A 15031-nucleotide genomic window follows, 5' to 3' on the forward strand; every position below is an offset into this window, starting at 1 on the left:
ATACCCCCAAATAAAAAATACCCCTTCAAAACCACTTCCTATTAGCAGAGCATACCTTACATTATAAAACTTGCAAGTAGACCAGTGTTGTACCATGAAGCCTATACAGGGGGTTTTTGTTTTTTCTTTTTTTTTTTTTTTTTTTTTTTTTCCCCAGTGTAAAAATATACAATGCCACTGCTCCTTTGTTGCAGTGTAAAGGTCCAACCGGTACTTGCCTGCCAAAGGCTCTACTGCTATTGCCCTCTCATACCTCTCCAACCCAGACCACTGTGTTACCCCTCCTTATACCTGAAACCTCACAGCGTAACGTATTTTGCCTCCCATTTATAACAAACAATGAATCTTTAGCTGGTGTAATGAGATACTGTCCAAATAATCCACTGTCTTTCATAATTCTGTTGTAGTTGCTCCAGGGCCAGTCTTTGGATGTGATAGGGTCCTTTAAATTCTTCAGTACATTCATTTTCCCCGTTGACAGCTCTACAAAAAGCACATCTGTTTGCAAATGTGAAGTAGCATATATATAGTACTGATTGCCTTCAGTGAAAGAGGGTTGAAATGTCAGATCAGATACGTGTATGTTTGTTTGTAAGTCATAAATCAACTCGATTTCCCCTCGGAGAGATAGAGCCTGGACTTTGATCCTGCCACTGTCTTCATCCGCACTGACCAAATAGCGTCCATCCGGTGAGATATAAGGCGTGCCCGACACGTCACTGTTGGGGCCGATGACGGCATCGGTAACACTGTCAATAATGAGCTGCGGTGACACAGCCACTGACCTATTCCTCCTACACTGGACAAAGAAGTAACCGCCCAGGTGGGTATAAGCCATGGTCTGCGGTACGCAGCTATAGTTTTTGAAGTTGATAGTCTTGATGTGGGTCACAGTTTCCAGGTCAATTTTGTGAACTGCGGATTTCGATCTGTTAAAGATGAAGCCAAACCTGAAATAGAAAACATGACACTGAAGTCATCTCTGGAGACACAGTGATGTTCTTGAGAAAAGACAAATTCAGCAGAACTGGGAAACTCTATATCCCGTTCGTTTCGGAAGCATGTGCAATAACGCTGTCTCTTTTCTGTAAGAAATCTCTCTCGTTTTAGTGCTTCTAAGACATGCTAAAAGGAGGTATATATTTCAGTTAAAAATTAGCAACCTGATCCTGGAAGCTTGAATCGGTGCTTGGGTATTTGAATAACATCTTCAAGAGCTGAAGCCTTTTACTGGGAAGACCAGTTTACAACAGGAAGGATATCAAGGCTTGGGTGTTTTGTAGGCTAGTGTTGACCAGTTTTGTATTTAATCTGTTTCAGGTCTAGAGAGATGTAATTCAATATATACTCAAGACTTCTTCAATCTCAAAATAGAAAACCATCCAAAATAAAGCATATCCCTGCCAGGCTGGGGCCAGAGAGCAACTCTGAGCTGTATGTATAACCCCTGAGTGAAGACCACGTCCAACCTCATCTCTTAACTTGTAGCATCTGAGGGTAGCTGTGATGTGTGATCGCTACCCGTGGTGCCTGGGGACCGCTGCAGGAGCTGGCAAGGCTGAGGTGAGAGCAGACTTTGCTAAGCGCCGTCCCGCCAGCCCAGGGAAGGCGTAAAACGTTTCTTGAGGAACATAACCAGCCAGGGTGCACCGAAGAAAAGGGGTCTTTGTTTTCTGTCTCAAGAGAGGGCAGACAACAGTGAGCAGAGAATAAATGTTCTGTAAAAGATATATGCTGCAGCACATCTGACCTTTGCTGAAGACAAGAAAAGGTCAAGAATAGCCAAGAAAGGTTTCTGCTTAATTTGAGAGGGAGCCCATAGAAACAGCCTGTTTGTGTTCCCCTGGATTCACAGGTCACTGCTACCGACTTATGAAAACTAATTTTACATTGGGTATCTTTTCATCCATTCAATGCAGACAGAAGGAAATGAAGTGAGTGCTTAGTTTTGTATCTCTTCCCTGAAAGATGTAAAAATTGCTTCGTGAAATGTGGAGGACAACGTGCTTGCATACAGATAATACATATTTTGCTTAAAACACTGGGTTTACTCTTCATTCTTAATCCATCTGTCAATGAGACACTCAGCAATGATTTGACTTCCAAAGAATGAGCCAATGTAGTGTATGATCCCATGAAAATCACTGGGCTAAGCCTTTCATTTTCCCATTATACTCACATCCATTAGAGACTTCAGAACGTATCTGCAGTGGAGATTCGTAGCGCACCGCGTGTGGGGAAATTGGATAGGACACTTGTATTTCTCCTGGATGAATGCATTTTAAGTACACTTTAAAAAATGCTTTCCCTTACAGCATTTTTTTCCCAAGACTTCCTTAATACTTGGCCAAATGCCCGAAGAAGTTAAAAAATGGTTCTTATCATAAACTTTAATTTTAAAAAGTGGGTCAGAATGTGTTTTATGTGCACACAGCTGCAGAAGAGGCGCAGCGCTTGCATAAAATCTGTGATCTGAAATCTCAAAGAAAACCTTGCACTTAGAGAGTTTTTAATAGACAACAATCTACCCTGGGAACTAATAAAAATGGATACATTCCTAGATATCCATCTGAAATAACAGGCAGCTGAAATACATATGCAGGAACATTTGCATACAAATATTTTTTGGCTCGCGGAAGAGATTGCTTGAATATTCACCTTCCTGGGAAATGCTGGTATTGCCATTTATTGTTTCTGAGTGGAGAATTTAGAACATGATCTCAGTAAGTCTCATTAGACTGTGAGCAATTATTTTTCTGTGCTGAGGGTGAGAGAGAACGGACAAAGATCTGGCCCTGAACAAATGAAATAGGAAATTAGGCACAGCATTCTCTGCTTTGCACATAGAAAACTATAGACAATTATCTACATTTAATATTTCTTACGGAAGATCATCTGTATACAGCTGATTAATCACACTGAAGCAAAAAGACAATAAAACAACAAAAAAAGTGTAATTGTTCCACCTTCCTGTCTTTGAACCCAGACCATACCTCCTCATCTCAGGCTTTAACATTCAGCAGAGTCATCTACCTCCTGGCACTACTATTAGTCATAACAATATTTTGAAAGCAAACTGGAAAAATGAGGTAGGGAAAAATTAAGAATGATAGCCATGAAGTATGGCTCATTATTTTGTGTTTCAGGAAGCAAAGTTATTTATTTTGGATCAGATGCAACACATAATCATTTAAGTGTGACCCCCCCTGTCCTCGGTGTTCACCGCAGGGAACCTAAGATTAATGTAAGGAGTTACATTATGATTTTTTGAGTGTTTAACTTAGTTAAACTATACTGAGGACAGAAGATGGTTCAACAGTTGTTACGTTATAACATGGTAAGAACAGTATAAACTGCTGGGCAGTCATCATCAATTCTGATGATGTTAATGGGAGGCTTCCTGTTCCTGCTGGGAAGCAGCCAGTATTACTCCAAGTTATTAGGATGTTAGTTATACAATCTCGTTAACCACTACATCACATTAACGTTCAAAACTGATGGTCCATAGAAATGTTTTTTTTTAAATATGCGTGCATGACATTTTTCTGCTCCAACTGTACACCTCACATAGAGGTCCAATATTTGAAGAAGTAAATAGTTGGAAACACGTGGAAGAACCATGCTTTATGCTTCAGGCAGAGTAAACTTTTACCAGTTCAGGCAATAAATCTTTGACATAGCTTTCTGCCCCGATCCATAAAGCTGTTTTGAGGAGGGAAGGCAGCTTTCTGGCCAAGAAATTCCCGGCAAAAGCAAGCCAGGGCAGTGTGTCCTGCTTTGCTGCAAGGAGGCATCACTGACCAAGCTGAGGTCAGGACACCTGCGCGTGGTCCAACGGAAGTCCAGGTTCCTCTCTTGCTGTTTCATGGATTCGTTGAATAACTATAGGTAATTTGCTCTACCATTTCTCCATTTCACATGTGAAAATGGGGATAACGGTAGGCAGGGATGATCACGAATTCATTCATTAACATTCATCAAGTGCTGCAAGATTAGTAGAAGGATGTCCACTAGAAGAGAGCAGGATGGTCACTGTTGCTATTCATTAAGATCATTTCTTACCTAACGTGATTAATAATAAGATTTGTAGGTGGTATAAAAAAATCATCCACTCCTTCAAACGGTGTGCGGATAACATGCTGATCCTCCCCTGCGCTTGCCTCTGGTATTACCTACAATAAATACACACAAGGTTGAGTACAGAAAAAGCAGCAAGTAAGGCAGAAAGGGAAATACAGGTTACATAGTCATACATGGTACCGAGTGGCTTTTCCCAGGGATGTAGTAGACTCAAATTAATTAATGACTTCAAAATATTGTTTGGTGTAGCTGTCTTGAAAAAGGTGTGCTAATAAATAGTATTTGAGGCTTGACATTTGTAAAGTAAGTACACAACTCTACTTGCATGAGATGTTTATATCTCGAGAAAGAGCAGTCATGCAGGAGCTGAAGTAGTATGACAACACTAAGACCATAATAATTTATTCCTCACCGTCTAAAATAAACATTTATTTCATGGTCATATTTATTAATCTCACTTAAATGCACAGCGATCGTTTACCAGCTTGAAGGATCAAACACTAACTCACAGCACTTAATTATCACTCTGAAGGAGAGGAACTGCTCATCCATCCACCGCACCGTATAAAATTGAGGGAAGAGCAGAGGAAGGCCCTTTGGCTGTCCCTCCCCGTGCTGTCCCCCAGCACAGCGCACACCTCCATGGCCAGGGGAACTCAGCTCCTCCACCGCTCCGGAAAAGGAGAGGTAAAAGTTTTCAATAATTAAAATGTTAAATACTCAAATTGTTTGCTCCGTTCAAGACGACTTTAGTCCATTCATTGGGAACTTCTGCTGCTCTAATGTGCAACAGTAGTTGCTTTGAATTTATAGCTACGTAATTCATTAAGGAAATGCTAAAACCCTACAAGGTTTAGTTCGGACAGCTGTTCTGGTCGTGCCATTTAGATTTCTTCCAATTAGATTGCTCAAGAAAGATGCCCGCTCTTGCACACTGCTTTCACGAGGCCAGACATTTGCTTCCCACAAGCCAGTAATGGCTAAACAACAGCATCCCATTAGTCGGCTGCACGGGCTGTTTGATAAATCCCTGACTTCCAAAGAATGAGTGGAAATTTAGATCAACCTCTGCAGTAGCATCATTGTTAAAAAAAGATATTTTATTCCACGTCTGCAACTAACCACTGCAGGTTTTAAGAACTAACTTCGCCAAATTAGTCACTGCCCACCTTTTGGGAAAGAAGGTCGGACAAAAAGAAAAGATCTGCTGATGCTGATGCTAATCTCATTCTCTACATGTGTAACTGCACTTCATAAAGATAACAGAAAGGACCATCTGAGAGCTGGAGCCTTATAACAAGTTTCCAACTGTGCAGATGGTGTGTTCTTCTTAATAATCACATGCATGTGCCATCTCTCCTTTAATTACAGAAACCTCTCACAGCTGGATGGAAGAAATTAAGTCAGAAAGGGTAAAGAGAGCCATTTTGTCTCCTTGTACCCTGTATAGGAAACTGCTCATCCCCAGGTGAGACAAGCTGGTGGCATTGCCTTTAGAAACCTTCATTTATTTGCCCCAATCTGTTTCTGGTGTCTTTTCCTGAAAATGCCCATGTTGGGTTGCTGGTCCATTCTTTATTATTGAAAGCCTGCAGGCTGCAGCCGTTATCTTGGATGGAGCATGTGGCTAGTGGGGACGGCTCGTCCCACCTTCACGGGCCAGCATCTCCAGCGAAGCCTTGGGCAACCCCACGACTAATGTAGGCTCCAGATTTGTAGGTTTTTAGGTCAGAAAGCACAGACACCCTTCTTCTCTGCCTGTTGGGCAATGCTTTAATGTAGACTTAGAAACAAACGTTTCTGGTAGGAGTATTCACACGACACCTATGTTTCCAGAAAAGTTGGGCAGCAAGTGTTAGAAAATAACTACTGGAGAAGGATATGTCTGGATGCACCAAATCAGCTCTGGTGTCAACTCTGTCATATGACATACCGTAGCAGCAAAATGCCCAATTAGATGCCTACACTTAGTGTTTCCGTACCGTCAACAGAAGAGTGAATCCTCCAGGGATTCAGAAACAGAAGTTAATTTAGTTGTCCAAACCTATGTGCATTACCGTGCCCCGATATCACTGTGGGTCTGACGGTGCTGAGCGTGGAGGCGCTCCAGGGACCTCACTGGCACCCCTCCAGTGGAGTCGCTGACACCCAATATCGGGATTTGTCCCTGAGGTTTTACTTTTGCTGTTTATGTTTTTTCCATGCCCTAGAGAGCTCCCTTTTGCATTTTACTGGGAGAGGAACAATTCTACCACATTGCGCTCCATCATCATCCAAAAGGAGGCTGAAGGCTTGTGAGAGACAAGCGACAAAATGAGTTTAACGAAAATAAGTAGCAATTTAGTGCACTGGCAGAAAACCTGGACTTCTCCTATATGGAAGAGGTAAATGCCTCTACCAAACTGGAGAACAGGGTGGTTTTGCTCAATGCATAACGAGGGTGACAGGCTAGCAATCCTGAAAAGAGGTGCGAATCTTGAGGCACTGTACAACGCATTCACTTTTTAATGTTTCTTTTTACGTGCAATGCCCCCAAACTCTGCAGACAGAAGAATTTGCAGGTCATCATAACGTCCGAGAAGGGTGCGCTGCAGCTCTGCAGTGAACACACGCTTAGTCCCTACCTTAGGCTTATCCTTGAATGTGTTGCTCAGCCTTACACCTCCAATAAAACACTTCCAATAGCCTAAAGAGTAACAGATTTCTATGCAGAAAGTATCTTCTTTGTGGCCTCTTGGTACCCACTGCTTTTGGACCTCAATCGAGTTAAAAAGAAGCTGCACTCACGCAGGCTGCACAAATGACTTGGAGCATCGCAGGCTCGTACTGCTCGCAGTCAGCTGCCAGCCCTTGCTGTATGACTTTATGGCACTTGGCTCTGTCATCAGCCTTAAAACAAAACAGACCTTGGCAACAAAGCAGTCCTGCTGCCAGCCTACGGCAGAGTCATTGCTCAAAAACAAATTAAACAGCAGGAAAAATATGTGAGGATGGATGGAGGAGGGATGAATAAAACACACTAGATATGTAAATGAAAGAGCAGCTTTATATCCAGCCCGTTAAATGCTGTTAATTAACTGCAACCAACCAGCCACCAGCTTGCTACCGATGATGCCAAGGCAAGGAAGGGCAAGGGCTCAGGCACATAAGGACTTACCTGCAGCGTTGGCGAGGACTTCCGCATGTCACCCCAGCTAAGCACCCAGACTTGGTCGTGGGACTTGTCATAATGTAATTTGGTTGGTAACGGGTCAACATCCAAGGACTTAAAAGAAACAGAGACAGGTATTTACACAGTGACCCAAATGCACATGACAAATATTTTATTAGTTTACTGCAGCCATTCCCATGCACCACTGTTACACTCATTTGTGCAGCGTTGCCTTCAAATCAGTTGGGGGATCAGCAGCAGCACCAGCAGTAGAAAAATCCGGCTGCTCGGTGCCGTTTTCCAGCTAGACATCACTGCATCTTATGCTCTTACTTATAGCCAGAAGATCAGGGGCCAATTTCTGCTTGAATTATACCCACACCAGTTCATTCTTCCCAACCTGCTTATAGAATCATAGAATTATAGAATGCTTTGGATTGCAAGGGAGCTTTACAGGTCATCTAGTCCACCCCCCCTGCAAGAGCAGGGCCATCTTTAACTAGGTCAGGTTGCTCAGAGCCCCATCCAACCTGACCTTGAATGTTTCCAGGGATGGGGCCTCCACCACCTCTCTGGGCGCCTGTGCCAGGGCCTCACCACCCTCACTGTAAAAAATGTCTTTCTTAAATCCAGTCTAAAGGATTGCCTGTCCTTATAACCTTCTAACCTTAACCTTATAAGTGCCTGACCTGACAACCGAGGTCAGGCAGCAGCTCAATAAGTGTAAGCCAGAAATTCGTCCTAGCATTATTTTATCACACTGGCTGCAGATGCAGCCCTGAGACTACGATACCCAACCCATAAAGGAGGGTTCTCCTGCCAGTGAGGTTACAGAACAGTGAACGGCACAGTGCGACCCCACGGGCGACAGCAACACAGGCCCAACTCTTCAGTGATGTCAGCAGATCCACTCGGCAAAGCTCTACTTTTTTTGTCCCATATCAAGTCTTTTGCCATCAGTGAGTAAAGAGTTCCCCTTGTAAGTACCTGTATAGCTTTCTGAGTCTGGGTATCAATTATCAGTACTCTATTCTGCTTAGGCTGTGTCACGTAAATGTACTTGTCTCTGACATTGACCGCTGAAGCCCAGAGGCAGGACTGAGTGCCTTCACCTTCCACTCTAGGACAGATCTCTTCCTGAGGGGAAAAACAAAAAGAAGAGGAGAAAAGGTTTAATTTCTAAAAGTTCAGGGCCTGGAACAGAAAGAAGCTTAGCCTTGAAAACCATAGGAAAAAATTCCCTGGGGATTCCATTAGGATGATTTTTTTTCCCCCTTCTTTCCTGGAAAACATGAAATAATTATTTTATCAGGTACCACACTGCAGCCTGGCTCTACCCAGTGACATTAAACAGCTGGACCTCCTGCAAACTCACATTGAATTTAAATAACCACACAGCCTATGGATCTATCTTTTGAAGTACGCTGTGGTTCATCAAGACTTGCGCAGTGCTGTCAGCGTTTATTAGCAATAGAAATATCACTCCGTGCTTTGAAAAAACAGTGATTTACATTAATTGAATCGCAGCTTTGTATTTTTCATCAAGTCTTTGTTTTCAGTTCAGGAGAGCATGCTCTAAGATGCTTGTGCTCAGGGAAACAGTAGCGAAACAAGTAGGTCCTACAGTCTATTGCTCCAACACAGAAAATTCCCCTGTTCAAAAGGAACCAAATCCTCTTCACAGCTGCCTGATACCATATTTTGTCTCTGATCCTCCACTCACTGAGTCCTGTGCAAAACTGGTATTAGCTTTAGTGGGAGCTCACTGGTACCCTAAGTTGGAAGAGCCATACGTGATCTCGCCACCAAGCCTCTGCATGTTGGCTACTCTTCTTCGCTCTTCCTTCTGTTGAGTTGCTTTATTTGAAAGAGCATTTGTGTAGGACCAGGCTGTGGTGTGGAAACGAGGGTAAAACTAAATGACCACGTATATATTTCAGTGAGCACAACTGCTGGTTTTAAATCTTGTCAATGCAACAGCTGGGTCACTTTAAATAATGGCACAACCTCCCTAAGGGGAAAGCGATTAGAGCAGCAGAGCTTGTTCAGGGAAAGAGGAGGTACAAGAAAAAAAAAAAATGCCAACACCGGGTCTGTATCAGAGCGATGATTATGGATAAAAAGATTTCACCTCTAAGCAGCACAGCTCTGTTGGCTACGTACCTTGGTGGAGACCACGTGTAAAGGTTGAAGATACAAGACTCAACAGCTTGGCTGCATTTTCCTTCCTGGCCCTCCGGCCAGGCTGGGGATCTATGCTACCGCAAGCTAAAAGACGCTACAAAAGCCCAGCCTGGGGCTTCAGCAGCCATTCACGCAGCCAAGCACCTGGCAGCCTCCAAACCGCCCTCCTCATCCTCGGCTGCGCACTGGGGCTTGGGCTCTCACAACACAGCATCCACCCAAACCAAGAGGAACAAGGAAAGGTCACCGGCCTTTCTGCTACGGTGCTCAGCTGCAGCTGCTCTACCTGCTTTTGTGCCCTCTAACAGCAAATGAAGAAACCTTTCTTGTAGAAACCCTCCTAAAGTTGCAGGCTGGTGTCACTGTCTATGTGGCAAACACTCAAGATACTAAAAGGGAAAAGGGAGGAAAAAAAAAAGCCAATCCTCCCTATACCAAAGGCAAAAGGCCCTATGATATCTGTAGGAAACCTTAGAGGTCTCTCTGAAAGGCAGCCAAGTAATGACGTTAAAAATCCCTTTTATGCCCACCACTGTGCTGACATTATTTCCTTAAGTGCCCTCCCTTTGTTCTTTTCAAGCTGTTTCTCCAGAACCACCTCTTCAATATTTACAGCTCTTTGGAAAAGAAACACAAGATTTCTGTCTTTGAGTAGCAACAGCTCAAGTGTGGCTTAATAATATTAAGCCCATGCTAAGGACAGGTCTTGGGGTGAGCATCAGTCTGGATTTCTACTAAGGCATATTAAAATCCAGTGAAAAAAACCCAGCATCAATCACAAATTTATTGAGATTTAAAAAATACTGAATACAGACTCACAAGAAGATCTTGACCCATGGCACCAGAGCCTGACCCAGCCTGCAAGGCTCATGATAGTGGTTCTCCCCTTTTATTCCTCCCAAAATTGAAAGCAAGGCTGAGTCCTTTTCTTCAGAAGGGAGCCACAATCTCAGTTTCCCCTTTTAAAAAAAAAAACAAACTATAATAAAGGAGTGACTAAAAAAGCATTTCTGGATGTCTTTCAGCACCTGTGTTTTATGAGAATTGATAGTTTCATGAGCGTATACATGGTGTACGTTACCACACGGGAGTACGTAACACAGGTCGCTGAAAACATCGGCCTTACAGGGCCTCCAGGCACCTTATCCCACTTGCCACGTTGAGCTCCGCTGCGTATGAGCCCGCGCTTGACGTCCACTGACACTTGAACAAATTTTCCCTGTGATTTCCTAAAGCAAGGGCCAGGTCAACTCAGCGCTGGCAGAAAACTCTGGACAGCAAACAAGGATGGTGCGGGTCTCTGGTTCAGCGGCAGAAGATGCAGAGGACCGGCATGGCACAACCATCTTCCCTGCATTCTTACTCGCCTCCCTGCTGTGGTTTAACCTGGGCAACTATTTCTAAAGAGCAGAAAGTAGCCCACTCTTTTGCCTACGGAGACATCAGTAAAAGGGGCCAGTTAGCACCAGTGAGTGACGTGCGCATCTCTCTGCTATTGACTTTTGTACTTTCCCTACAGTCCAGTTACAACTTTTGGGCATGGATATGTAAATAGCTCAAAACCAGGACAAGTGAAAGTCTTTGCCTACGTTTTGACATGATAACTAGTCAAATTCTCTGCAGCGTGTCAGTAATCCTCCATGTCAGTCTTAGGAACTTAGGTGGTTCCCTTAATTTTCAAGAGGAGAAGCTGATATACCTCAGGGATGCCACACGAAGCCCACCAAGCTCCAACATCACTGTGTCAAATGGGTCCTTTAGCAATAAGAATCTTTGAAGAGATTAGGAGAAAGTTTCCCAGCTATCAGCTGTAGCTGCTGGGCTTAGGACTTACGTAACTTGTGAAAATCCTCTCTTCGGGCCTGATGTGTCTCCGGATTTCACATTCGTTCGGCTGAAGGACTGTGATCCCGTCATCAGAAAAGACATAGAACATATTCCCGACACTCAGGCCTTGAAGGGGGATAAAGCAAAAGGAGTAGGATTTTTTTTTTTGGTATGTATCCATAGCTGTTAGGACTTTTTTTAAGAACTCTCCCTCCTCCCCCAACACACAAAATCTGCCTTACATAAAAGTTGGTCACTTGGATGCAGTCAGTGCATTCACAAAATCAAATTTCATGTCACAACGAGGGCTTCAAGGAGTGAAGAGGTACAGACACATTCAAAAATGCATTGCCTTGGTGGCGGCGGTTGTACGCAGATAACTACGTTCAGGTCTTGTGCATACGTACCAAAGTGGGATTTGACTACAAGAAGCCCCTGCATTGCGTTGTTAACTCCCTCAGATTATGACTTTGTTTCTTCTATGATTTCATTAAAAATAGCTTGCTAATAATTTGAGAACCGAGGGAGAAGCTTTAGTTAAAATTAATCTGAAGGTTGCCCTGTTACAGGTAACCTGACTTCTTGTAACTGTGATGCAAAATGGAAGTGCTTAACATCTGTTCCATGAATGAAAAAATATATATTTATTTTCTTAAACTATCTGGATGAACTAACTATAGCCACCAAAACAAATACATTTTTGAAATCTTGCAAACCGTAATTCACAAATGTGGAGTAGTTCAGCATCGCAATAGCACTCATTTATCCAACTGGGGCATTCCAGGAGATTTGGAAAACTGGCTGGCTGTCAGTGCTTTGCTGTTAGGAGATCGTGTTTTATCATTTCTGTCATGCAGAAATGCCTTTAAACACTGATAATTTAGTTGTTCTTCAGCTACATACAATTGCAGTAACGAGCATCTTTAAGAAAGGTTCAGGATCTTTCCAAACACTCTAGTTAGAAAGATCCAAGCATCATTTCATCTTTATCATACCATCACCAATAAGTGTTTGCAATGACCACTGTCACCCCCAGTAATGTTGATTGATAGGATACTTATCTGCCAACGATATGGCGATATGGTAATTTGTAATTTCTAATTAATTACATTTTACCCATGGAGAAATAAGGTCCCGGTTCTACGGATCTGAACAACGGTCAGCGCTACAATTCCTTCGGCTGGTCCTGTGGCGGCAGCTCTGAACGCTGCCCTCATCTACAGAGTTTCTCGCATCCCTTGAGTGTTTGCAGGATTAAGCCCTAAATCATCATAGGCAAACTCCACAGTAAAAACATGTGTAATTTGGATAAACGCACTTTTGGAAAATTTGGTAAAATACATAGTATTTAGTAAAGCCAGAAGGGGTTTTTTGGTGCTAAAACCCCCTCTTTTTGTGCCAAATAAGTGGCTTCAGAGTACAATGTCTCAGCGTTTGGTGTTTGCTGTACTGACAATGTTCAAGTTGAGTCTCTCTAAACCATACCACAGAAATACCCCAGTTAGGGCATCAGGCGGGTACAGGAGCCGTGATCCTTAAATGGGATGCCACAGCGAGGGATCATGCACGTAGCAAAAAAGCTACCAAACTTCCGTCGAGAACTAAGTTATCTTTATGGACTAAGGGCTAATTTTTTCCCGAGTATATTGTTAAAACATTTCATTCGGGCACTTTGGACCAAAATCTGCGCTCACAGCGTGCACACAAGTCCCACCTGCTTCAGTGGGATTTGAGTGAATACATCCGAGGGCAGAATTTGACCCTGGCTGGAATGAGTGCACATATTTTCATGAGTAAAGGATTTTAATCCTAAGTGGAAACAGGCAGGCAACAAATTATGACCATTGTGAAGATGCTTATTATTATTTTCATGCACGATAGTAGCGTGATTTTGTCTGATGATCCTATTATAATGAGGGTGTATTTCAGAACTACGGCCTTAATCAGTCACAAAAATACTTTGATAATAATTTTACCCCAGTAGGTTTAGAGTTAGTGACTTGGCAAGTCCCACCACTTATTTTACAGTAAAATGAGTGCAAGTTTTTCTGCTGACTGGTTAAAATATGATACAAATTACTAATAGCACTCAGGTACTCTCTTTTTAAAAAAGTTTACCAATTTAAATTAAAATACTTTTTTCAGAGAGTTATCTTCACACTGATTTTTAGACAAAGCAGGTTTTTTACTAGACAAATTAGGTGTTTTATTGTGACTTACAAAGTATTTGCCAAGTCTCGATCGGGGTACATCTCTAAACAATCTCGCGGACATCGCTAAACCAGACTCCACTCCATTATACCGCTGCAACTCCTCGGTCTGGGGAATTATTTCAGTACAGAGGTGGGCAATGGAGAATTTTGCCCAGTTGCGTTATTTACGCTAGTGAGGCAGGTAGTAGCTTGGGAACTGGGGCACTAAGGAGGAGGGTTTTTCTTTTCCCCCCTTTTTAACTGAAGACATTTCAGGTTGGATGACAGAACTAGTTCGAAACCTAAAGGCTTTATAAAAGGCAACGTACCTCATCTGCATAACAAAACCCCTAATATAACAAAAACCCCCATTAAGAATGGGGAGGGTCTCCTAAACACAACCGTTCTTATTTGAACCGTTCCAGATGAAGTTGACTCTAACATCTTTATTTTTTAAAAACTTCAGGCGGACACCTGATGACAACGAGGGTTTTCTTTATTTGAGGAATACAGTCTCCACCTGAGCGTACGTTTGTATGTCCCTCCTTTAAGATCAACGGGCAAATTTGTCACCGTGGAATAGTCTCCTCTGATCTGATACTTGAATAATTTTCCTCAATTTAATCTAAATGCTTGGAAGTATTTTAGAACTTAAATTTGGTTACAAAAAGGCTTTCAGCTTTTTAAGTGCATACATTCACAGAACTGATGATTGCCTGCTGGCACAATATGCTCCCTTTATCCAGGTATAAAGCAAGCAACACTCACTGCAGAAATGAACACTGGCATGAAAACAAATCTCCACTTTACATTTGGGCTACTCATAGCTTTCTCTGTACAAAATTAAAAACTAGTTTGTACATCGAGTAAATATTGCACGCGTTCCCAGTTCCATGTTTAACTGGCTGGTCATGCTATGTGCACTCATTTCTCGAGGTTTTACTTGTGCATGGTCTGTGAAAGGTTTTGAGAACAGACTGATAGACTGACTTTTAAAATGACCAACCACTTGTGTTAAAACTTGGACTTGCAGCAAAAGCTTGTTCTGTCTAGGCATTTTCCCAATAGCTTTAGTTACCACAGACCTCGTGGGCATGAGGACGTGATCATTTTAAAGGAGCTCAAGTCTACCAATCCATTTGTTAATATTGCTACTTACACATGAGTTTTCATTTTAATGGAATTGAAAGAACACATTAAAATGTAAAAACAAAAATACCATTCCTCTCTTCCAGCCTCCTCTGTGGCAAGATTTCACATGCTAAAGTATGTTCGATGGATTCTTTGTCTAGAATGAATGTGCCGATCAAATACTATAGAACAACGTGGGCAGAGGAATAAACCTGCTCTAAAGATACTGAACTGTTTCGGAACATCAATAGTAAATCTGCTTTTACTGCCCATGTTTTCCCTACATTGCTCGTACTTTTATTTAAAACGTGCAAGGTTGGTAAGCAGTAAGTCCATATGGTTTAGCAGAGTTTTATAAGACTTTCTGCGACCAACTTCTTAGTTGTTCTTTAAATATTACTATACTTCTACATCTGGTAGGGTTAACCAACTACTTTCTTTAAAAAAGGAGCATAAGGGGTACAGT

The 15031-nt window shown here is 42.5% G+C and overlaps 1 protein-coding gene across 3 annotated transcripts in view; it reads right to left on the reverse strand.

Annotated features, from left to right (window-relative positions):
- Positions 1–247: 247 nt before the first annotated feature.
- FSTL4 (follistatin like 4) overlaps positions 248–15031 on the reverse strand; it is a 243464-nt gene continuing 228680 nt past the window's right edge. For all 3 annotated transcript variants that reach the window (XM_075509797.1, XM_075509798.1, XM_075509799.1), the window contains 5 exons: positions 11250–11368; positions 8219–8368; positions 7238–7345; positions 4063–4172; positions 248–950 (listed from right to left, as the gene is read on the reverse strand). In XM_075509797.1, coding sequence (XP_075365912.1) covers positions 248–950; positions 4063–4172; positions 7238–7345; positions 8219–8368; positions 11250–11368 — 1190 coding nt within the window. The remainder of the gene's footprint in view (positions 951–4062; positions 4173–7237; positions 7346–8218; positions 8369–11249; positions 11369–15031) is intronic.

This window comes from Mycteria americana, chromosome 8 (assembly GCF_035582795.1).
Source record: "Mycteria americana isolate JAX WOST 10 ecotype Jacksonville Zoo and Gardens chromosome 8, USCA_MyAme_1.0, whole genome shotgun sequence".
In the NCBI taxonomy this organism is placed as follows: domain Eukaryota; kingdom Metazoa; phylum Chordata; class Aves; order Ciconiiformes; family Ciconiidae; genus Mycteria; species Mycteria americana.